The sequence below is a fragment of the Loxodonta africana genome, chromosome 15 (genome assembly GCF_030014295.1).
Source record: "Loxodonta africana isolate mLoxAfr1 chromosome 15, mLoxAfr1.hap2, whole genome shotgun sequence".
NCBI lineage: Eukaryota > Metazoa > Chordata > Mammalia > Proboscidea > Elephantidae > Loxodonta > Loxodonta africana.
The window spans coordinates 28,766,864-28,789,933 of record NC_087356.1 but is presented as its reverse complement, the minus strand read 5'-3'; the positions used below and the strand labels follow the sequence as shown (position 1 = coordinate 28,789,933).

Sequence of the window (23,070 nt, the reverse complement as noted above, 5' to 3'; positions counted from 1 at the left end):
CTGGGGATTGGGCATTTTGAATAATTCTCCAAATTCAGGGTCATAGAACTGTCCCTAGCTTTTGGGTACATGGCTCTGGGGCAGTTAATATGGGTGTGTTGTGGCTCAGGAGTGTGAGAACCTCATAAGGGGAATGATTAGAAAGTAAGCTTAATCAGCTCCTCAAGAAGGGGGATGGACTGGCCTCCAGCCACGGCCTCAAAACTGGCTCAAGACAGCATGTTAAGAAAATGTTATTGCATTTGACCCCTTGGTGTCTTGAAATCAGTTTTGAGCTTACTTGGGTGACCTGAATGGTGGTGGAGACTTTCAGGGAATAGGGCATAAGTAACCCTAAACAGCTTAGAAAATGTTTTATTATGACAGTAAAAAGGAGGAAAATATATAGAAGTATAAGAAGACTTTGAAGACTGGTGCATAATTACTTTTCCCATGTGTATGCTTTTAGCCAAGAAAATACCACTCATCTGTCGGTTTGTCATACTGTGGCGGCTTGCATGTTGTAGTGATGCAGGAAGCTATGCCACTGGTATTTCAAATACCAGCAGGTTTCAGTAGAACTTCCAGACTAAGACAGGCCAGGAAGAAATATCTGGTGATCTATTTCTGAAAATTAGCCAGTGAAAACCTTATGGATCACAATGGAACATTGTCTGACTAGCTTGCTTTGGACTTGTCATCAGGGGGAATCAGTCACTGGAGGAGGGCATTATGTTTGATGAAGTGGAGGGCCAGCAAGGTCAAGGAAGACCCTCAGTGAGGTGAGTTGGCACAGTAGCCGCAATGATGGACTGGAACGTGCCAGTAATTGTGAGCATGACATCATGAGATGGAGTTGACTCAACGGCAATTATCTCTCCCTGTAGCCAAGAAAATAAATCTGAAGCTTCTGGGGTCTCTAACAGTATCTTGGTGGTTTTTTTTTTTTTTTTTCCTAGCCAAGAAAACAAATCTGAAGCTTCTGGGGTCTCTAACTATTTTGGTGGAGTTGTAAAGTATGTTAAAGTATGAGTTTATTTTTTATGGTAATAACATCTTGGTGTGTTTCTTGTGTCACAAAGGTTAGTGGTATTTATTTATAACTCAGGGGATGGGTAGTTGTGATCAGGGTTGCAGACGAAGGGTGAGAGGCCACAGTGGAAAGTTGGAGCGGGGAAATTAGGAGAAAGCACTTGGGTAGTGGGAAGTCCTCAATAGGTTGAAGGATGGCCAATATGAGACAGCTGCCTCCTAGGAAAGTAATAGTCACTATTAATTTTTAGAATGGCACAGATAGTAATCTCTACAAGATTTCTAGGGTGTATGTTTTGGCAGTCGGAAGTATACCAGGGGCATGGGCTGAGCAAACAGCAAGCTCGACGGGGAATCCATAATATCCAGGATATCCCATGTGCGTTTGTCAGTACCTTAGGAGAGGCAGTCTGTGGGCAGCCTTGGGGCAACGGTCTCAGTGTCCGGGTGAAGTCCTCACCAGTGCAGAGGGTGATGTGGTCTGAGGGTGTGGGACTGGAGTATCCTCAGGTGGATAGCCATTTGAATTGATGTGGCTCATGTAGTTAATAAGGTTTTAGACTGATTTCCAATTAAGATAGCTGTAGCTGAGATTAGAGTTTCAGCACTAGGCTGTAGGCAGCCTCTCTCCCCCCTCCACCCCAAGTTTAGCCAGTAACTGTGGGCCTTTGCCTCAGTTGTCCATTAGGTTGGTGATGGGCCTGTAGGGCAATCAGTAGTTATCAGGTCCCAAGAAAGTGTGTGCTCTTGATTTGGGCTCCAGCCCTCGTGGGATGGGGGAAGGATCAATAATCCGTAAAGCCTTAGCTAACCAAAAGGTCAGCAGTTTGAACCTACCCAGTGGCTCCATGAGAGAAAAGACCTGGCAATCTGCTCTTGTAAAGATTGTTGTGTGCTGTTGAATGGGTTCCGACTCATAGTGACCTTATAGGACAAAGTAGAACTGCCACATAGGGTTTCCTAATCTATATCAAGCTTACCTAGGGACAAAAGACCTAGGGATCTGCTACTGTAAAAATTACAGCCTAGGGAACCCTATGGGGGCAGTTCTCCTTTGTCCCATAGGGTTGCTCTGAGTTGGAATCCACTCGACGTTACACAATGACATATATGTGAGGTGCCATCAAGTTGGTTCCAACTTGTAGCAACCCTGTGCACAACAGAATGAAACAGTGCCTGGTCCTGCACCATCCCCACAATTGTTGCTATGCTTGAACCCATTGTTGCAACCACTGTGTCAGTCCACCTCATTGAGGGTCTTCCTCTTTTTTGCTGACCCTCCACCAAGCATTATGTCCTTCTCCAGGGACTGACCCCTCCTGACAACATGTCCAAAGTAAGTGAGATGTAATGTTGCCATCTTTGCTTCTAAGGAGTATTCTTGTTGTACTTCTTTCAAGACAGATTTGTTCATTCTTTTGGCAGTCCATGGTATATTCAATATTCTTCTCCAACACCACAATTCAAAAGTGTCACTTCTTTTTCAGCCTTCCTTATTCACTGTCCAACTTTTGCATGCATATGAGGCGACTGAAAACACCATAGCTTGGGTAAGGCGCATCTTAGTTCTCAAGGTGACATCCTTGCTTTTAAACACTTTAAAGAGATTTTTTTTTGCAGCAGATGTACCCAATGCAATGTGTCTTTTGATTTCTCAGCTGCCGCTTCCATGGGTGTTGATTGTGAATCCAAGTAAAATGAAATCCTTGACAACCTCAGTCTCCTCTCTGTTTATCATGACGTTGCTTATTGGCCCAGTTGTGAGGATTTTTGTTTTCTTTGTGTTGAGGTGTAATCCATACTGAAGGCTGTGGTCTTTGATCTTCATTAGTAAGTGCTTCAAGTCCTCTTCACCTTAAGCAAGCAAGGTTGTGTCATCTACATAATGCAGGTTGTTAATGAGTCTTCCTCCAACCCTAATGCCCCATTCTTTTTCATATAGTCCAGTTTATTGGATTATTTGTTCAGCATACAGATTGAATAGGTATGGTAAAAGGATACAACCCTGATGCACACCTTTCCTGACTTTAAACCATACAGTATCCCCTTGTTCTGTTCGAATGGCTGCCTCTTGATCCATGTACAGATTCCTCATGAGCATGATTAAGTGTTCTGGAATTCCCATTCTCCGCAGTGTTAACCATAATTTGTTATGATCCATACAGTCGAATGCCTTAGCATAGTCAATAAAACACAGGTAAACATCTTTCTGGTATTCTCTGCTTTCAGCCAGGATCCATCTGACATCAGCAAATGATATCCTTGATTTCATGTCCTTTTCTAGATCTGGCTTGAATTTTTGGCAGTTCCCTGTTGGTATACTGCTACAGCTGCTTTTGAATGATCTTCAGCAAAGTTTTGCTTGCATATGACCTTAATGATATTGTTCAATAATTTCTACATTCAGTTGGATCACCTTTCTTGGGAATAGGCATAAATGTGGATCTCTTCAGTTGGTTGGCCAGGTAGCTGTCTTCCAAATTTCTTGGCATAGACAAGTGAGCACTTCCAGCGCTGCATCCGTTTGTTGAAACATCTCAGTTGGTATTCTGTCAATTCCTGGAGCCTCGTTTTTTGCCAATGCCTTCAGTGCAGCTTGGACCTCTTCCCTTTAGTACCATCGGTTCCTGATCATATGTTACCTCCTGACATGGTAGAACATTGACCAGTTCTTTTTGGTATAGTGACTGTGTATTCCTTCCATATTCTTTTGATGCTTCCTGTGTTGTTTAATATATTCCCCATAGAATCCTTCAGTATTGGGATGTGAGGCTTGAATTTTTTCTTCAGTTCTTTCAGCTTGAGAAATGCTGTTCTTCCTTTTTGATTTTCTATCTCCAGGTCTTTGCACATGTCATCAAAATACTTTGTCTTCTCAAGCCACCCTTTGAAATCTTCTGTTCAGCTCTTTTACTTCATCATTTTTTCCTTTTGCTTTCGCTACTAGATGTTCAAGAGCAAGTTTCAGAGTTTCTTCTGACATCCATTTAGGTCTTTTCTTTTTCTCCTGTCTTTTTAATGACCTCTTGGTTTCTTCATGTATGATGTCCCTGATGTCAGTCCATAACTCGTCTGGTTTTCAGTCATTAGAGTTCAGTCCATAACTTGTCTGGTTTTCAGTCAGAGTTCAATGCATTAAATCCATTCTCGAGATGGTCTCTAAATTCAGGTGGGATATACTCAAGGTTCGTACTTTGGCTCTCGTGGACTTGTTCTAATTTTCTTTAATTTCGCCTTGAACTTGCATAGGAGTAATTGATGGTCTGATCCAAAGTTGGCCCCTAGTCTTGTTCTGACTGATAATATTGAGCTTTTCCATTGTCTCTTTCTACAGATGTAGTCGATTCGATTCCTGTGTATTCCATCTGGTGAGGTCCACGTGTATAGTCACCGTTTATGTTGGTGAAAAAAGGTATTTGGAATGAAGAAGTCATTGGTCTTGAAAAATTCAATCGTGATCTCCAGCATCGTTTCTGTCACCAAGGGCATATTTTCCAACTACTGTTCCTTCTTTTTTGTTTCCAGCTTTTGCATTCCAATCACCAGTAATTATCAGTGCATCCTGATTGCATATTTGATCAATTTCAGACTGCAGATGTTGGTAAAAATCTTCAGTTTCTTCATCTTTGGTCTTAGTGTTTGGTGCATAAATTTGAATAATAGTCATATTAACTGGTCTTCCTTGTAGGCATATGGATATTATCCTATCACTAACAGTCTTGTACTTCAGGATAGATCTTGAAATGTTCTTTTTGATGAAGAATGCAACACCATTCCTTTTCAAGTTGTCATTCCTGGGATAGTAGACCATATGATTGTCCAATTCAAAGGGACCAATACCAGTCCATTTCAGTTCACGAATGCATAGGATATTAACTTTTATGTGTTCCATTTCATTTTTGATGGTTTCCAACTGTCCTAGATTCATACTTCATACATTCCAGGTTTGGATTATTAATGGATGTTTGCAGCTGTTTCTTCTCATTTTGAGTCGTGCCATATCAGCAAATGAAGGTCCTTGAAAGCTTGAATCCATCCACGTCATTCAGGCTGACTCTACTTTGAGGAGGCAGCTCTTCCCCAGTCACATTTTGAGTGCCTTCCAATCTGAGGGGCTCATCTGCTGGCACTATATCAGACAGTGTTCTGCTATTCATAAGGTTTTTACTGGCTAAATGACATGTATAGTAAGGTTTTACACATAATAAAGGCAAGCCACATCCCGTTTAAATATAGGAAAGGGTGATGGGAAGGTTTTTTCCTAAAGTTGGTATGAGTTATGAGTCAGCCAAGGGGCCTTAAGAGAAATTAAGGCTTGGGGCAAGAGGGAAACCCATTTAGGGATTTATTTGTTATTTTATAATTTAAATAGTTGTTTGAAGAGACCATTATGTCTCTCAAGTAAATTGACTGCCTGGGACCAGTCAGGGAGATGAAAGTTCCATTGAATGCCTTTTTTTCAAGAGCCTTTTTCACTGTATATTTTGAGAAGTGAAATGTATGCCTTGTTTATTATCGATAATGTCTGGAACTCTGAAGGTACAGCTTTGTATTGTGGCCTTAGCATATGTAGAGATATGTATGACCTTGTTTATATTTTGGCTGTGAGGTAAGAGATTCCCAGAATTCTTTGCCTTGAATGGGGCAGTTCCTGGGCTGTGGCCCAAGAGTTTGTAAAAAAAAAAAAAAATATGCAGATGGGCCATATGTCAGCCAGGCCATCCAGTGCTAAGGTAACTGCCTGAAGTTCAGCCAGTTGTGCAGCCCTTGGTCCCATTCTTTATCAGGAGTATCCTGATGGGTAAATGGAAAGCAGCAATATCCTGCTGAGCTTCATAACTTGTGATGAGGGCAGTGCCATCTGTACAGTCTAGTAACTCCCATTGCCCTACACTCAGTTAATCCCAAGCGACTTCTCAGGTAGCCGATGCACCTGGGCGAGGGGTGGCCTCTTCCAGCACCATGGTATCTGGCAAGGGACTGAGGATAAGGGAGGCCACCACCTCCTGTAGGTGGAATATGCAGAGAGCCCAGGTTTGGCTCCATCCCATATCGAGGAGGACTGGGTAGGCATGCCGAGATTGTGGGGTGCTGTTTCTGGGATGTAAGATATAATGGGCAGGTGGGTCCCAAGCTCAGGGTCTGTGAGAACCTCTATTTCCAAGAAGCCCAGCATGCAGTCAGCAATTGTCACTCTAATGGTGCATGGCACAGAGCCGAGAAGGGCAATTTCTTACATTAGAAGCCCATGGGCAACTTGTGACCAACATATGTGGTCCAGAGAACCAGGGGGCATGAGAGGAGGTTCCTAAAGCTCTGCAATGAAGGAGTCTGCGGGTGCTAACCAGAGTATCAGCTGATTTCAATTTAGATAGATTCTAGAGCCTTTTATTGGAGGGGCCTCATTCAAGGTGAGCTGCGTTGTAAATAGCAGCATCAGTGAGATTAAGTAAAACTTGTGAGTGAGGAATGTGTTGCCTTCAGGACAAAAAAACCGAAAAGATGTTGGACTTGGTGTCCTTAGTGTGTGAAACAAATCTCCAGGGCAGATATCATTACTGTAATTGAACCTGTGTTCCTGGAGAAAGATGGATGAAGTTATGATCTTGGCTGCAAAGATGGTGTTTGTTGGCAAGGCTGCTGAGATAACCCATGGGTAGCCTGTTAAAAGTGTATGTCCCTTTAGAGGTGAAAGCAAGCTGTGGCTGAGAGCCTGTTAGAATAGGTGCTAAATAGAACATATTAGCCAAATCTATACTAGTAAAATATTTATTAATTGCTAATGGGATGGAGGCAGTCATTTTAATAATATTGGGTATGGGGCTTTAATGGATGGGGCCAGAGCATCAAGGCTTCAGTAGTCTAGTGTGACGTGCCAGTTATCCCTTCCAGGCTTGAGAATAGACAAAATTGGGCTGTTAAATGGGGCAGTAGTGGGGGTAATCCTCCTTTTCACTAATTAGGTCTTGTAAGTTTTAATCCTCGAAGGCCCTGTTTTAACTTTTATTAAAACCCATTGCCGTTGAGTTGATTCCGACTCATAGTGGCCCTATAGCAACCCTATCGACAGAGTAGAACTGCCCCGTAGGGTTTCCAAGAAGTAGCTGGTGGGTTCAAACTGCCTACCTTTTGGTTAGCAGGTGTCATGGATTGAATTGCGTTCCCCCAAAATATGTGTCAACTTGGTAAGGCCATAATTCCCAGTATTGTGTGGTGTCCTCCATTCTGTGATTTTCCTGTGTGTTATAAATCATAATCTCTGCCTGCGGTTAAAGAGGATTAGGGTGGGATGTAACACCCTTGCTCTGGTCATTTCCCTGATCCAATGTAGTTTCCCTGGGGAGTGGCCTGCACCACCTTTTATCTTACAAGAGATAAAAGGAAAGGGAAGCAGGCTGAGAGTTGGGTGGAGGGGGGACCTCATACCACCAAGAAAGAAGCACCGAGAACAGAGCACGTCCTTCGAACCCTGGGGTTCCTGCGCGGAGAAGCTCCTAGTCCAGGGAAGACTGACAAGGACTTTCCTCCAGAGCTGACAGAGAGAGAAAGCCTTCCCCTGAAGCTCATGCCCTGAATTTGCACTTCTAGCCCACTGCACGTAAGAGAATAAACTTGTTTGTTAAAGCCATCCACTTGTGGTATATCTGTTGTAGCAGCGCTAGATGACTAAGACAGCAGCCAAATGCTTAACCACGAGTTTGTGGAGTCCCATTTTGTCAAGTCAATTTGTAAGTGTCAAAGTCTCAGTGTTACTTTATTACTCATTGTATCGGTGTCCATACCCTCTGTTGGTATTTTAGGGCAATGGGGGCTAAGATTATGGGAAATTTAGGCAAGGCAATAGTTTCAATGGTTAAGATGAAGCGTATTTATTTGTTCCGTATTTTATATTCAATAATTTCCCTAAGATTACAGGTGGTACCCTGTTTAAATTTAGTGAGAACCCACGTATAACTAATTTGAGCCCTGGTTTTAAGTTCATGAAGGTTTGGCAATTGGTGTATTTCAGTAAGATACTAAAGTTAATTTAGAAGGTATACTTTAATGGCATAAAAGCCAATTGGCATCCTTTAAACTTTTTGCTGTATAAATTATTTTAATAAATTTTGGAATGAAGATGGCCACCAAAAAAAAACCAATTGCTGTCAAGTCAGTTCTGACTCATGGCGACCCCGTGTGTTACAAAGTGGACCTGCTTCATATGGTTCATATGGTTTTCTTGGCTGCAATCTTTACAGAAGAAGATCACCAGACTTCTTACACTGTCCTGCTAGATGGGTTCAAACTGCCAACCTCTGAAGCTGAAGTGATGTGAGAGGATGAAATCACAGCACAGAACATGTAGAAGGACAAGGTTAAGGATGAAACATGGGCATTTATGTGCACCGCTCTTCATTCAGCAAGTATGTATTAAGTACTTGTCCGTAAGGCCTAAAGCACTTGAGAAGATACACAGACGAGAAAGACACAGTCATCACTTGGCATAGGAGATGTAAAAATAATAACTATAATACAAGAAGGGGACAAATACCATTAAAGAAACATGTAGGCATGGAATTAGGGAAAGCTCCCTGATGGAGGTGACCATTTATCTAGTAAACTGGTCCTTGAATAGCTAGGGTCTTGACAAGCCCTGATTGGTGAAGGTAGCATTCTAAAGACTAGCAGCAGCAAAAGACAAGGGCCATGAACCATCAGTGCTGTCTGGAGACAAACTAGTAATACACTAGGCTTGGGTAAGGTGTGAGAAAGGAAGGTCGGAGCCATAGCACCGACCTCCTTGAAGGCCCTACTGAGACCTGTTTTGGACTTCTTCTGAGGAACATCCAACAAGACTGGTCTTTAAAAACCTACCATCCACATCTAATCTTTGATCACACGTTTTTAAAGTAGGCGCCTTATATGGTTTGGTTGTCAGCAAAGATTAAATCCACTTTTCATGGATTAAGATTTTCCAGCATAAAGGACGGCGAAAATAATCCTCTGTATTGGGGATTTTCTCTTCTCTAGGAAGCAGACACACTCAGGTTTGACATGTCTGATTTACGAGCCTGCTAGATGAAGGAAGATGTTGGTACTGTCACCGTCCTAAGTATCCGAAGCCAATCACCGAGCGCGAGCTGCTCCAGGAGATCCTCCCCAAATGACGGCTCCGAGAAGCAGCAGCAGAGTGAGTCCCGCCTGCCCCAAAAAGCACTGTGCTCGAGCGGCGGAAAGGGACGTAGAGCTCGTTGACGTCAGGGTTCGTCTTTGCACAGGAAGAGACCGCGGACATCTCTTCCAAGGCCCAAGAGTTAGGGACAAAGCTGGGAAATCAAACCCAGGCCTCAGCTTCTGGGCCACGGATTCTTCTCGCCTCCCTCGCAGGGTGACAGACCGAGCCCTGCTCTCTGCGTCCGCTGACGCGACTCACGCTAGCGGGTCACGGGAGGGGCTGGCGGGACCAAGGTCGGAAGTTCCTCCCGCCGGGCTCCAGAAAACGCCAGCGACCTGGAGCCGGCGCAGCCGGAAACGGCTCGGGGACGGCGGGGATTGGACGCAGGTGCGGCCGAGCTCCCGGAAGTGGAGGGTTTTGTTTCCGAGGGGGAGATCTTCCGAGTCGGACCGGACCGGGGTTGGTGAGTCTACCCCGGGCGCTAGCGGGTCGGGGGCGCGAGGGGAGAGCGGAGGGTGAGGAAGGGGTAGAGGTGGAGCCCGGCCCCGGACAGCTGTACCCGTGTGTTTTGGGGACACCTGTGGGTCCCTTAGCCAGTGTTTAGGGAGCTCCTGATGAGGCCAGGCCCTGAGGAAATGGTAGACGGGGTCCCTCCACTAATTTATAGTCGAGTAAGAACCTGCAACTGCTAAGATCACGGTTCATTGAAGTTGTGGTAAGGGCTAAGAAGAAGATCGTATAAGGATAATTTAATAATTGTATCCTCTCTAATTCCCAGGTGTAAAATGAGTACCTTTGGGTCAAGTGCGATACCCTCTTTACGTTTATTTTCTTAATATTTACGTCCAGATCCTACAAAAGTATAAATAAAATGGTGAGGTCAGAAAGCTAAAGGCTTAAGATGGAGTGAGGTTTCATTAATACCACAAGTGACCTGTGGTCCAAAAAATTCCTGGTATTCTGTTTCTGGATGCCTCTTAGGGAATCTGCCCCTAAACAGGCACCATAACCAGCTTCATCCCTACAACCAGGGCACCAGCCAGCTCCCTTGGCTCTTTTCCCAAGAATGATAAAGAACTCAGTGAGCAGGGTTAGAAGGACAGCATCTCATGAGAATGCTGAATGCGGTTTTGCGACAGAGTTTTCTAGTGTAATAGTTCTGTACTTTTCTTGTCAGAATTAATTTACTTAAATGTTAGCAAGGATATTTGTTTGTTAATGAAACGAGTTGTAATGTTAATTTTTAAACAAAAGAAATCTATGAGTCTTTCTGATTTTTGCAGTAAAATCCTGCTTATCTATGAAATGCAGTTAACACATCAGCTGGACCTATTTCCGGAATGCAGGGTGACCCTTCTCTTATTTAAAGATGTAAAAAATGCTGGTGACTTGAGAAAAAAGGCCATGGAAGGCACCATCAGTGGCTCATTAATAAATCCTACGATGGTAAGTACAAAGTGACAGTGAGTGAGCCGTATGAGGCATTTAATAATATGTTAATATTTCTTGATGTTATAGGTTAACCTAAAATTCTGTCATCTTCAGATAAAAAGTTCTTGTCAAAGCCGTGAAGTCAGATTTGGCCAACCTTGAGTTTAACAGTGAATAAAGGCAAAAGGGTCAGGACCTGCCAATGGAGATATGAAAAGTGGTGATTCTGGCACTGACATAGTGGCTAATGCCCAAGTCTCCATCTTCTCATCTGTGGAATGAGAGTCCTGAACTACAAAATCTCTGTGAAGGAGGCAAGATGTAGTGGTTACGAGCAGACACTGTGGAATCACATTACCAGGACTTAATCGCAGCTCTGCCACTTTTTGTGGCTCATAGAGCAAGTCATAGCCAACCTTTATGTAGTGTTTACAACATTCCTCGCATTGTTTTAGGTGCTTACATATAATAAATCAGTTAATCTTTACAATAATTCTATGAAGTAAGTACTGTTATCACCTACATCTAACAGATAAACCGCTAAGGAACTTACCCAAGTTCCCTAGGTAGCAAGTGGCAGAGCTGGGATTCAAACCTAGATGTTCTGTACCTTGGTTTTCTCTTACACGTGAGTAATATCAATTTAGTAGGGTAGTTTTGAGGATTAAAGACAATAATACAAGTAAAATGTTTAGAATATGGTCTTACCTATAGTATTGCTCTCAATAAATGTTATTTTAAGCTTTTTTTTTTTTTTTTTAATTATTCATGTAAGTTCCTCGTAACTTTAAAATTCTGCGATTTCCTGAATCTGTAGGCCCTTCAGATAGTAATTTTGGGAATATAATTCATAGGAACTGCAAAGAAGTAAAACAGCCTGACACTGGCATTATCATGTGGCAGGGCTTCCGTCTTCAGAATGATCCAGGTTCTCTAATTTTGTGTTTTTCTCTTGGTAGATTGTTGATCCATTTCAGATACTTGTAGCAGCAAACAAAGCAGTTCACCTCTACAAACTGGGAAAAATGAAGACAAGAACTTTATCTACTGAAATTATTTTCAACCTTTCCCCAAATAACAACGTAATGTGGAATTTACTTACTTTTCTTCTACTGTGAAAACAACATAGTTTTACTCAGTGTTGGGTTGGAGGCTAAATTCTTGTAAACCTGCTGTTAGTAATAAATCAAAATAATAGCAAAGAGAGCTTGGACAGAGTGTCTAGGCTCAGCTCACCCTCTTACTAGACAAAGAAGCTTTGGAGTCATTTTACATATGAATAAACAAACCAAAACACCAAACCCGTTGCTTTTGAGCCTATTCTGATTCATAGCGACCCTAGGACAGTGTAGAACTGCCCCATAGAGTTTCCAAGGAGCACCTGGTGGAATCGAACTGCCAGCCCTTTGGTTAGCAGCTGTAGCACTTAACCATTATGCCCTCAGGGTTTCCAAATAAACAATAGCTTAGCGAAATTACAGGAGGATAGTTTTGTCCTTATAACTACGTAGGCTCAGGAAGAGCCCTCAGGGTTTTTGCTTAAGAAACTGTCAGATGTCTAAACGATAAAGCATTAGGCGTGGACTTTGGTGTTACGCACATCTCTCGTTCTCCCTGTAAACCCCTTGAGGGTAGAACTCATGTCTTTTCCACGCACTGGAAACCTGCGCGGTGCCTAGAATAGCCCTTAACATGCTCGCTCACACAGCTAGTGCGGAGCAGAAGTTTGCGATTTGAGATACTGATAGTAAAGCTTCACAATAAAGGTTAATGAGCTAAAGGCATTCCACACATGGCACATGAAAAGATGACAGAAATTTTCCTGAGGAGGTATTAACATTACCGCTACTATTAATAACATAGTACTAATATCAAGAGAAAAGTTACAAACCTGTTACATCATGATTTAAAATACAGAAGATTGGAAAGTTTATAAGATGCAGTTAGCTTAATAGTAGAATTCCCAAGCACCTGGAGTAAAATTTACCAGATAATGACAGCTTCTTTGAGATCATTTAAATAATTCAAGAAAGTATTCAACAAACATTTGTTGCATGTGTCCCTGTGCCAGTTACAGTTCTGAAGTAGAAGAAACAACTGTTCTCGAGGAGAGGCTGACATGCAAGATGGAAGTTAAAATGCACTAGGATAAATGATTTAATGGGAGCGGTGGAAAGGAACAATTCATTCTGTAGGAAGGAGGGGCAGTGGGGAGTGACACTGGAACTGCACCTTGAAGGATGAGTTCACCAGCCAAGCCAGAGGCAGAGGACAAAGTGTTAGCACAGGCAGAAATAGTCTGAAGTGTGAGGGGACCCCACGTGACGGTCTGGTCTGGCTGGAAGGTAGAAGTGCGTGGCTGAAGAGTCACCTGGGGCCAGAGGGAGGTGTGTTCCAGTGCCATGCTGAGATGTCTGCTGGCACAGCTTTTAAGCAGGGAGTCCCTCAGAAACAAGTAGATGTTGGAAATAGATTGTAGGCAGAGTGCTGTTAGCTGTGAAAAAAAAGAAGAACCTGACCAGAGAAGGAGCTTGGGGCTGAAGAGAAGAGGGCAGATGGGAGAGAGGTTTCAGATAGGGGAAATACTGAGGTGTTATCTTGTTTTCTTTTTTTTCCCCCCTAGATTTCAGAGGCTTTGAAAAAATTTGGCATCTCAGCAAATGACACGTCAATTCTAATGGTTTACATTGAAGAGGGAGAAGAACAAATAAATCAAGAACACCTAATATCTCAAGTAGAAGGTCATCAGGTTTCTCTGGAAAGTCTTCCTGAGATAACAAATATTACAGAAGTCAGAAAGGTTTGTAAAGCCATGCTTTTAGGAAGTGATAGATGAGAAATAATGTTGATGCTGTTTGTTCATTGATCACCAAGGCTCCTGTTTTTTGAACTTTAAAAAAGGTTAATGTTAACAACAACAAAAAATTATCTGAAAAATAATTACAGATGCAAAGTACTGGAAGGTGCAGGTTTATGTAAAATATAACTAGAAAACTAGTTTACAAAAGCATTCTTCACTTTAAGAAAGTGGATGACTTTACATATCAAGCTTAGATCCAAAAACAAACCCGTTGCTCACAAGTAGTTTCCGACTCATAGTGACCCTATAGGACATGGTAGAACTGTCGTATAGGGTTTCTGAGGAGCGGCTGGTGGATTCAAACTGCCTACCTTTTAGTTAGCAGCCAAAGCTTACGTAGTGCATTTAAAATGTAAAATAGGTAAATTTAGTATGAAGTTAATGTCTAGATGTGTTTTTTTTTTAGTTGGTACAGATTTGATGCTGTGCTCAGTTATTACCATAACTGCAATTTAGAGAGGGTTTTTTACCTAAGCGATGAACTGCCATCTAATTTGCATATTGTAATCACATTTGTAATTTTCATACCATTAACCTAATAACTGAATTATAAATAATTTAGCTTATTATTATTTTTTTAATTTAAAATTATTTTATTATGGATAGAAACATTAAAAGTTAGTTTTTTTTATTAACTTTTATTGAGCTTCAAGTGAACGTTTACAAATCAAGTCGAACTGTCACATATAAGTTTATATACACCTTACTCTGTACACCCACTTGCTCTCTCCCTAATGAGTCAGCCCTTCCAGTCTCTCCTTTCATGACATTTTTGCCAGCTTCCAACTCTATCCTCCCATCCCTTATATTTTTGTATAATGAAAATTAATAGTGCACAAATATATCACTATGTCATAATTTGTCTTTTTTTTTTTTTTTTTTACAGATATATAAGCTATCTTCCCAAGAAGAAAGTATTGGGACATTATTAGATGGTATCATTTGTAGAATGTCAACAAAAGATGTTTTATGAACTGTTAGAAATACCAAAATTTTGAGCATTTAAAAAAAAAATTTGGTTTTCCTTCCTCATAACATTAATATATGTTCATTGTAGAAAAATTTAAAAACATAGAATGGTATAAAGAAGGAAAAAAAAAAAAAACCCTAGTCTTCCCTCTTTTAATATTTTAAAAGAAAAACTACTTTTACTGTTATTCTGTATCCATTCAAATATATTTTATTTTTATATAACTGGAATAATAATTGCAGGCCTTTATTGAATACTTATATGAGGTTCTTGATTTAGTGATTTTATTTCCATCAGCTCATATCCTTGCCCTTACATGTGGCTACTCTTCCATTAGCTGTCTCATCCCCTGGTATTTGTCTGATCCTGGTTCTGAGTCTCTTATGTACAAGAATTCATTTAATTCTTATAACAACCTAATAAGGTAGATACTGTTATCATCCCCATTTTCCACATGAAGTAACTAAAACATTACTGAAATATTTAAGTAACTTGCCCAAGGTCATACAGCTAGTATGGAATCATACTTATACATGGTCTGACATTTTTCTTTCTCACTTTATCTTATATTTTGATTGGGTCAGTCAGAATAGGCTGGGTCAGAGGTCAGCAAACTCTGAATATTTTTGGCTGTGTGAGCCATACAGTCTCTGTTGCAGCTGCTCAACTCTGCCATGGTAGTGCAAGAGCAGCCATGGACGATGCATAAATGATGAGCATGACTGTGTTCCAGTAAAATTTTATTTTTAGAAACAAGTGGCAGGCAGGATATGACCTGTGGGCCAAAGTGTGTGGACTCTGGGTTAGGTTCGACTGCAGTTACAAACAGCCCCTGACGCTATATGGCTTGGCACAAGAATGTATGTCTTGCTCACTCTGCATGTTGAGCGTGAATCAGCAGGAGGACATTGTGGTGGCTCAGGAGCCCAGTCCGCTGGAAGCATCATCTCAAGGTGTGTGCTGCTATCACTGCACAGCTGGATGAACCACACGGTCACTTTTAAAACTTCCTGGAAGTGACAGGCGTCACTTACCTCATGTTTCATCAGCCAAAGCAAGTCACATGATTACGCCAACTTCAAAAGGGGATGCTGGAAAGTGGAGAAGTAGAACCCTTTGGTAACAAACTAATGTTTTCCATCATGATCATAAATAATAAAGTACATAGTTAACATTTCCTGAGTGCTTACAATACTCCAGGCACTGTGCTAAGCACTTTAGATGCATATCTTGTTTCGTCCTCACTACAACCCTAAGTGGACTAATAAGCAACATCATGATAAACAGAAAAGATTGTCAAGGACTTTGTTTTACTTGGGTCCACAATCGACACCCATGGAAGTAGAAGCCAAGAAATCAAACGACGTACTGCATTGGGCAAATCTGCTACAAAAGTCCTCTTTAAAGTGTTAAAAAGCGAAGATGTTGCTTTGAGGACTAAGATGCACCTGACCCAAGCCATGGTGTTTTCAGTTGCCTAACCTGCATGTGAGAGCTGGACAGTGAATAAGGAAGACCGAAGAAGAATTGATGCCTTTGAAATTACGGTGTTTGCGAAGAATATTGAATATACCATGGACTGCCAGAAGAAAGAACGAATTTGTCTTGGAAGAAGTACAGCCAGAATGCTCCTTAGAAGCAAGGCTGGCAAGACTTCGTCTCACGTACTTTGGGCGTGTTGTCAGGAGGGACCAGTCATGATTGGTGAGGTAGAGGGTCAGCGAAAAAGAGGAAGACTATTGACAATATGAATCGACACAGTGGGTGTAACAGTGGGCTCAAACATAGCAATGATGGTGAGAACGGCGCAGGACCAGGCAGTATTTTGTTCTGTTGTACATAGGGTCGTTATGAGTTGGAACCGACTCAACCACATCTAACAACAACAACCATAAGAGATTTTACAAGTGAGGAAACATATTTAGTCTCAATGTTTTATTTCAAAAAATTTCAAATGTACTTATCAATTGAAAGTACTGCAGTGAGTACTCATGTCCCCTTCACATGAATTCCCCATTTGTTTTTATGTGGCTCCATTGGTTTGCTCTCATTCTCTCCTCCTGTCTGTCTATATCTATGTCGTTCTACACACACACTTTTTTTTTTTTTTAGCTGAACTATTTGAAAGTTGAAGATACCATGACACTTCACCTTACTTTGGCGTGTCTCCCCTAAGAACAAGGACCCTGCCTATATAAATAACCACAGTACTATTATTATGCCCAATAATTTAATATTGATACAGTTATCCAATATGCATCCATATTCAAATCTCCCCCCCAAATGACCTCTGTGCTACCCTCCCGCCCCGACCTCCCCATCCAAGATTCAGTCAAGGGTTATGCATTGTGTTGTCACTTAGTCTCTTTTAATCTAGAACAATATTATTTTTAATGACATTTTTTGAAGAGTACACCAGATGTCTTTCAGAATTTCCCACAATCTGGGTTTGTTTATGATTACAGTCAGTTTAAATATTTTTGGCAAGAAGAGCAAATGGATGATTTTGTGTCCTTCCCATTATGTCTCATTGGGAGGCACATAATTAATGCCAGTTGGTCCAGTTACTGGTGATGTTAAGTTTGGTCACTTGGCCAGGATGGGTTCCCTCACATCTCTCCATAGTATGGGTTGTCATTTTCCCTCAAGTTTAGAGAGTGATGGTGCCCAAGAGGTCAGAGTAAGTGCTGTGGTCAAGGTTAAAACTCAGATCAGAGTGACTCCAGATCCTGTGTTCTCAGTGACTTCACCACACTGCCTGTTCCTGTGCCGTCACCCTCAAAAAGACATCCTTGCAATCCATATGTAACATAGCACATAAGTAACCTATTTTCATACTTTTATGTTGCTTTCAATTTCTCACTTTTACAATTTTGCAAATAAATCTTTGCACGTTTCCATTTCCTTAAGCTAGTTTCCCCATAGTGAGATTATTGGAGGAAGAGGGTATGAACTCTTGAAAGGTGTCATTTTGCACCCCCAAGAGCAGTGTATACACATGCCTATCTCACAGCAGTCTTGCCAGCGATGTCTTTATGATATTTTTGCCAATTTGAGAGATTGGACTACTGGTGAAGTTGAACTCATGTTTCAGTTTATATGTTAAGAAGAGGCTTTTTAAAGGTTTAATTTTTGTAACTATGATGTTTTTAACTCCTTTTGAGTCTTTGGGTCAAGAGGAAAAAGAAAAGTAATGTCATTTCCAGGGAAAAGTTAACATTAGCTCTACCAGGCTTTTAGAAAGAGTAGTTTTGAGACAGTTTGGGAACACACGGTGTTGGTTATATTAACCAGGTAGTTCTAGGATCAAAATGCTCCCCCGTGTCTCTCCACTCACAAAAGCAGTCTCCTGGAAGAGAAAGGAATGCAGTTGGGTAGATTACATGTATTTGGTTCATTAGTCAAGTTCAGATTAAAACAAAAAGCCAGTAGTCTCTGGTGTGCTGGGATAAGGTAGGGGAGTAACTACGATGTAAATGGCTTTAACACTCCCACCCTCTCACCCCACTCCCCCATCCCACACATTCCACAGAACCACAGGACCTGCTCATCAGCCCTGAGCCTTCATTTTAGGTTGTAGCCCAGTGGCTCACAGGCTCTATTTCAGGCCTCCTGTGGCCTTCTTCATTCTATTCTACCTCTTGATGACAGAATTCTGCAGCTACTTCTTTGCAACCAAGACCAAATCAAACCAGTTACCGTCAACTAGATTCCAACTCATGTTGACCCTATGTGTGTGGACTAGAACCATTCCGTAGGGTTTTCAAAGTTCTGACTTTTCAGAAGGACGTTACCAGGCATTTCTCCCTTGGCACCTCTGGGTGGGTTCAAACCACCAATGTTCCAGTTAGTAGACTAGGGCTTAACTGTTTGTGCCACCCAGGGACTCTTACCTTTGTCTGCAAACCCCCAAATCAGCTTTTTTGCTGCTGGGACCTCTGCTGGAGTTGCAGCCGCATCCCTGCTCTTGGCTTTGTTTTGCAGGCTTCAATGGCACTCTGCGCTCACTGATCACAATGTAGAGTAAAGCATAACCTTCTAGGTTGGTTGGTCTCAGAATAAGCAAAGTTTTTTATTCATCTGAGGTACCTGTTCTTGAGTGTTTCATAACCCTTGTGCCAGGTATCTTCTGTCTTCCCCTCCAGATCACTCTCCAATCTTTCCCACCTTGTTCTCCGTCCATGCGCCACAGCAACGGACCCCCTTGGCCCTTGGCTTCCACTTGGATTTGGCCAGTGGAGGGAGACCTAGCTGGAGACTGGAGGGAGGAGAAGAGTGAGGCCAGAGTATTTATTCCCTTGGTCCCTTCTGTGCAAGATCCCCTGGACTGGCTGTGTCCCTAGACCTCCACTCAGGGCAGCCTGCTCCACTCAATTAGGTTCCTGTATCCTCTCCCTTCCACCTCACTTCAGGCCTATGGACAGTAACACTCCTGGTCCTATACCATCTATTGTTCCCTTATACCCACCCACACCTTCATCATCAGTCCCTTTGATTATATTTATAAAATCTACTTGAATTATCCCAATTTGAGTGTTGGGACCTAATATCCTCTCCCTTTCTCAGAGAATTTGTTAAAGGTTAGAGACCATTTGTTTTCTATAGAGCTGCAACAATTGTCCTAGGATTTCTGAACATCTTACCAAAGATGACTTATTTATTGACTTTCTTTCCTCTTAAAATGGTTCACCATTATTTCTGCTTCATCCACCTATCTCCTTAAATTATGAGTTCCTAGGGGCTGTCAGAGCACTTATCTGAAGCTAGGTTATTGTGAGCCCTGATTAGAGATCAGGGGAGATGATAGTCTTTCTAGGAACCTGAGTTGAATGAACTTGAATTGATTTTTCTCTTCTTCATGAGACTTCCAGAATGTATTACCACTTGGTTTTCTACCTTCCATCTCATTGGCCCATTTCTGGACTGGGCTTTGTGCTGCCCAAAGGTCCAATCAAAGAATGTTCTTCACAGAGCAAACATGGGACTTCATTGATAAAAAAAAATATAAGCTCCTCTCAAATCCTACAGCTCTTGGAATTACAGTGATTCCAAAATACAGTAAACTATCTACTGTAACTAGGTCCCTTCCAGAGCGTTTGTTATTGTTCACGCCTATTTTTTAGTGTAAATAACTAACAAGTTAACAGCTAATTGTGATACAAGTAACAGCAATAACACACGTATTTAATAAGAAGTGCAAAAGCTACTCAGGTTCAAAGGAGGGAACAGATAGAAGATTGACCTGGCTGGGAGTGGTCAGAAGTGTTAATGGAGCACTGAGTTGGATCTCGAAGAGAGAACAGAGCATTAGTCACATACTGGGATTTGCCAAGTATGGCCTGACCACTGGCAATAGGATGGATACGATGGAGAGCTGAGCATCAAAACACAGACCCACTCCAGGGATATGGCAGGAAAGTTTCAGTCTGGCAGTGAGCAATGGGTGGCTCAGAGTAGGGCAAAGAACAGTGTTGGGGAGTTAGGGCAGTATTTGCCTGAGGACAGATGGTCAGCAATGGGTAAGTAGACTGTTAGATGTCCGTGGCTGGGGTTGAGTCTAGCAGAAGAGCTCAGTCTTAGGGAATAATAAAAGCAAGACAAGTCTTCAGTCTTGGCACAGGCAAAAGCACTTGGCAAGAAAGGAGAAATTGTGGGGAAAGAAGAAAAGAGGAGAGGGAACAGCATGGACAAAGGTAAACAGCAGGAAGGCATGAGATTGGCTGGGGAACTAGATCATGTAATGGACTAGGAATAAAGGAGAAAAGATCTTGTGAAGAGTGGATTGGGAGTCACAGTTTTCCAGCTTGGTGCTCATTGTAAGAGAGGGAATCTGCAAAGATCTGCGTTCCAAGTGAATTCTCATGTAAATCTTGGCTTACTTATTATTGGATCAGCACCTAGAGTAGAGCCTGGCACATTATATGTTTAATAAATACTCATTAAGTCAATAAGTGTTGAAAAAACCAATATGAAGCAACATAATTCAAGAGCATATTTCTAAGAGAAAAATGCAGAGCTAAGCATTATAAAAAAGAAGGGGACTGCTGAGTATGATGTGGTCTATTAAAAGATGATCCGGTGACACTGAGCACTAAAAAGTGGAGGGTGATGGAGTGATAAGGCCCTGTCTTAGGCTGGGTTCTTGAGAGAGACAAAACCAGTGCAGCATATAAATATACATTAAAAACAAACAAAAAACTCGCAGGTATTAAGTTGATTCCAACTCATAGTGACCCTATAGGACAGAGTATAACTGCCCTATAGGGTTTCCAAGGAGTGCCTCGTGGATGTGAACTGCCAACCTTTTGGTTAGCAGCTGAACTTTTAATCACTACCCCACCAGGGTTTCCAGACATGGGGTCAGAAGGTCCTAATTGAAATTTTCTTGGTTCTCCAAGATTAATAAAACCCAGTTTTAAAGGACTTTTATAATGACATGGGGTTGATGCCTGACCTCCTCTAACCTCACAAGGGGGAAGGAGAATCAAGATTAACAGCCCAAGGCTGATTTGTACGAGGCAGAGGTCAGACATGCCTCCTCTCTCTGCCATCTTTAACAATTCTGACACCAACTGTCCCTCCCACGGCACTGTCTACTTCTCTGCTGGGTTTGATAATTCATTGTAATGGCCACACAGAACTCACAGACAGTAGTGACGATTATTGGGTTTATTAGGGAAGTTATAGGTTACAATTCAGATATAGAAACACTCAGGATACAGTTCTTCCATCAGGACAGCCTCTTCTCAGCAGTGCCCACAGGTTTGCCTCTCCGCCCCCTTGGCCTCTGCCCTACTCTGGCGAGTGTTACAAAGCTCTTTTAGTTTTGTCAATAAGTGCCTGGAGGCATCCTACTCTGCCAGTAAGCCTCGGCCTGAAGGTGCTCAGCTCTAGCTCCATGGGTTGGCAAGCCTAGCTCCACTAAGTGCCTGGAGGCACCCTACTCCACAAGCAAGCTTCCTGCCCAAGGGCACTCAACTCTAGCTCTGTGGGCCAGGAAGCCCAATGCGCCGTCTCCTGCTGTCCTTTGCTGCTGCTGTTTGTGTTCCCACTTCTCGTTGTCTTCAGTGTTATAGCTCTCTCTCTCTCTTTTGGTCTTTTTGTTCCAGGAGATTCTGTGCAGGGATCCTGGGTCCAAAGGCTGTGCTCTGCTCTTGGCTCTTCTTCCTTGGTGGTGGTGAGATCCTCTCCTTCCCACCTTTGGGATGGCTCATTTTAAGCCTAGTGAGATGGCAAGACTGACCAAACCCTTTGCTAGTGTTCCATAGACCTCATTTGCCTGGTGATTGGGTGGGAGTTATAAGACCATGGTGAGAGGCCATATAAAAGTGATCTAGGGGGCGGAGCCAAGATGGCGGACTAGGCAGACGCTACCTCGGATCCCTCTTACAACAAAGACACGGAAAAACAAGTGAATCGATCACATACATAACAATCTACGAACCCTGAACAACAAACAAAGATTTAGAGACGGAGAACGAACTAATATGGGGAAGCAGCGATTGTTTCCAGAGCCTGGAGCCAGCGTACCAGTCAGGTACGGCACAAGCACAGAGAGCGGCTCCACCCCCCTGAACTTACCCCGGGAGGGGGACCAGCCAGTTCCACGGGCGGCGTGGGACGCAGCCAGTAGGAGAAGTCCCCGGGAGGCAGTGACTGGTCTTGGAGCAGAAAGAGCAGCGTCCGAGCTGGGGAATCGTCCCGCAGGGATTTGGACTGGACACAGGTATGGCATAAACACGGAGAGTTGCTCCACCCCCCTGAACTAACCCCGGGAAGGGGACCAGCCGGGTCGCGCGGGCGGCGTGGAACGCAGCCGGTAGGAGAAGTCCCTGGGAGGCAGCGACTGGTATTGGAGCGGGGAGAACAGCGTCCCAGCCGGAACACTCAGTCACGGCACAAACACGGGGACCTGCTCCACCCATCTGAAGTAACCCCGGGAGGAGGCCTAACTGGTTCTCGGAGGCGGCACGACCACGTGGCTGGAGGGACGAGAAGTCCCCGGGAGGCAGCGACTGATTTTGGAGTCGAGAGTGCACCGTCCCAGTAGGGGAGCCTTGACGCTGGGCGTGGGGCTGGAAGCGGAGGATCTGACCGTGACTCCAGCGGGCCAGACCCCCCGGGGGCAATCTCCACACAGCCAGCACACATAGGCGACGCGCCCCGCGGGAATCTCAGATATAATAGTCATTCCAAGCAAGACAAGCAACTCTGGCTATATTCTGAGGTGCTACTCTCCTATCTCTCTGTTCCCTCCCCCACCCTCCCCAGGCGGCTTCATTAACATCTGAATAGCCTGAGCCAGAGGGAGAACTCTGATAGGGATCTGACTGCATCTTTTTTTAGCGGATGTTCTGGAAAAACTAGTTTCCCAGTGATGGCTCGGAGACAACAATCCATATCAAACCACTTAAAGAAGCAGACCATGACAGCTTCTCCAACCCCCCAAACGAAAGAATCAAAATCTTTCCCAAATGAAGATACAATCTTGGAATTATCAGATACAGAATATAAAAAACTAATTTGCAGAATGCTTAATGATATCACAAATGAAATTAGGATAACTGCAGAAAAAGCCAAGGAACACACTGATAAAACTGTTGAAGAACTCAAAAGGATTATTCAAGAACATACTGGAAAAAT

General features: G+C 42.8%; 1 protein-coding gene across 2 annotated transcripts; it reads left to right on the top strand.

Annotated features, from left to right (window-relative positions):
• The first annotated feature begins 921 nt into the window (after nt 1-921).
• TPRKB (TP53RK binding protein) lies at nt 922-22,708 on the top strand. Of its 2 annotated transcripts, none has more exons than XM_064268734.1 (5): nt 922-9,629; nt 10,450-10,612; nt 11,557-11,679; nt 13,221-13,397; nt 14,344-22,707. In XM_064268734.1, exons 2-5 carry the CDS (start codon nt 10,472-10,474, stop codon nt 14,428-14,430), a joined length of 528 nt encoding a protein of 175 aa, XP_064124804.1. In that variant the 5' UTR covers nt 922-9,629; nt 10,450-10,471; the 3' UTR covers nt 14,431-22,707. The 2 variants fall into 2 exon arrangements, with proteins under 2 accessions (XP_064124804.1, XP_064124805.1); XM_064268735.1 differs by lacking the exon at nt 922-9,629 and adding an exon at nt 9,706-9,881 and having other exon boundaries at nt 14,344-22,708.
• Nucleotides 22,709-23,070: the final 362 nt, after the last annotated feature.

What these genes read in the sequence shown, in the direction of transcription:
- TPRKB (XM_064268735.1), top strand. Translation starts at nt 10,472, where the DNA reads ATGCAGTTAACACATCAGCTGGACCTATTTCCGGAATGCAGGGTGACC. An exon ending in ACCTTTCCCCAAATAACAAC is followed by an intron (nt 11,680 to 13,220) that starts GTAATGTGGAAT and finishes TTTCCCCCCTAG; the next exon opens with ATTTCAGAGGCTTTGAAAAA. An exon ending in ATATTACAGAAGTCAGAAAG is followed by an intron (nt 13,398 to 14,343) that starts GTTTGTAAAGCC and finishes TTTTTTTTACAG; the next exon opens with ATATATAAGCTATCTTCCCA.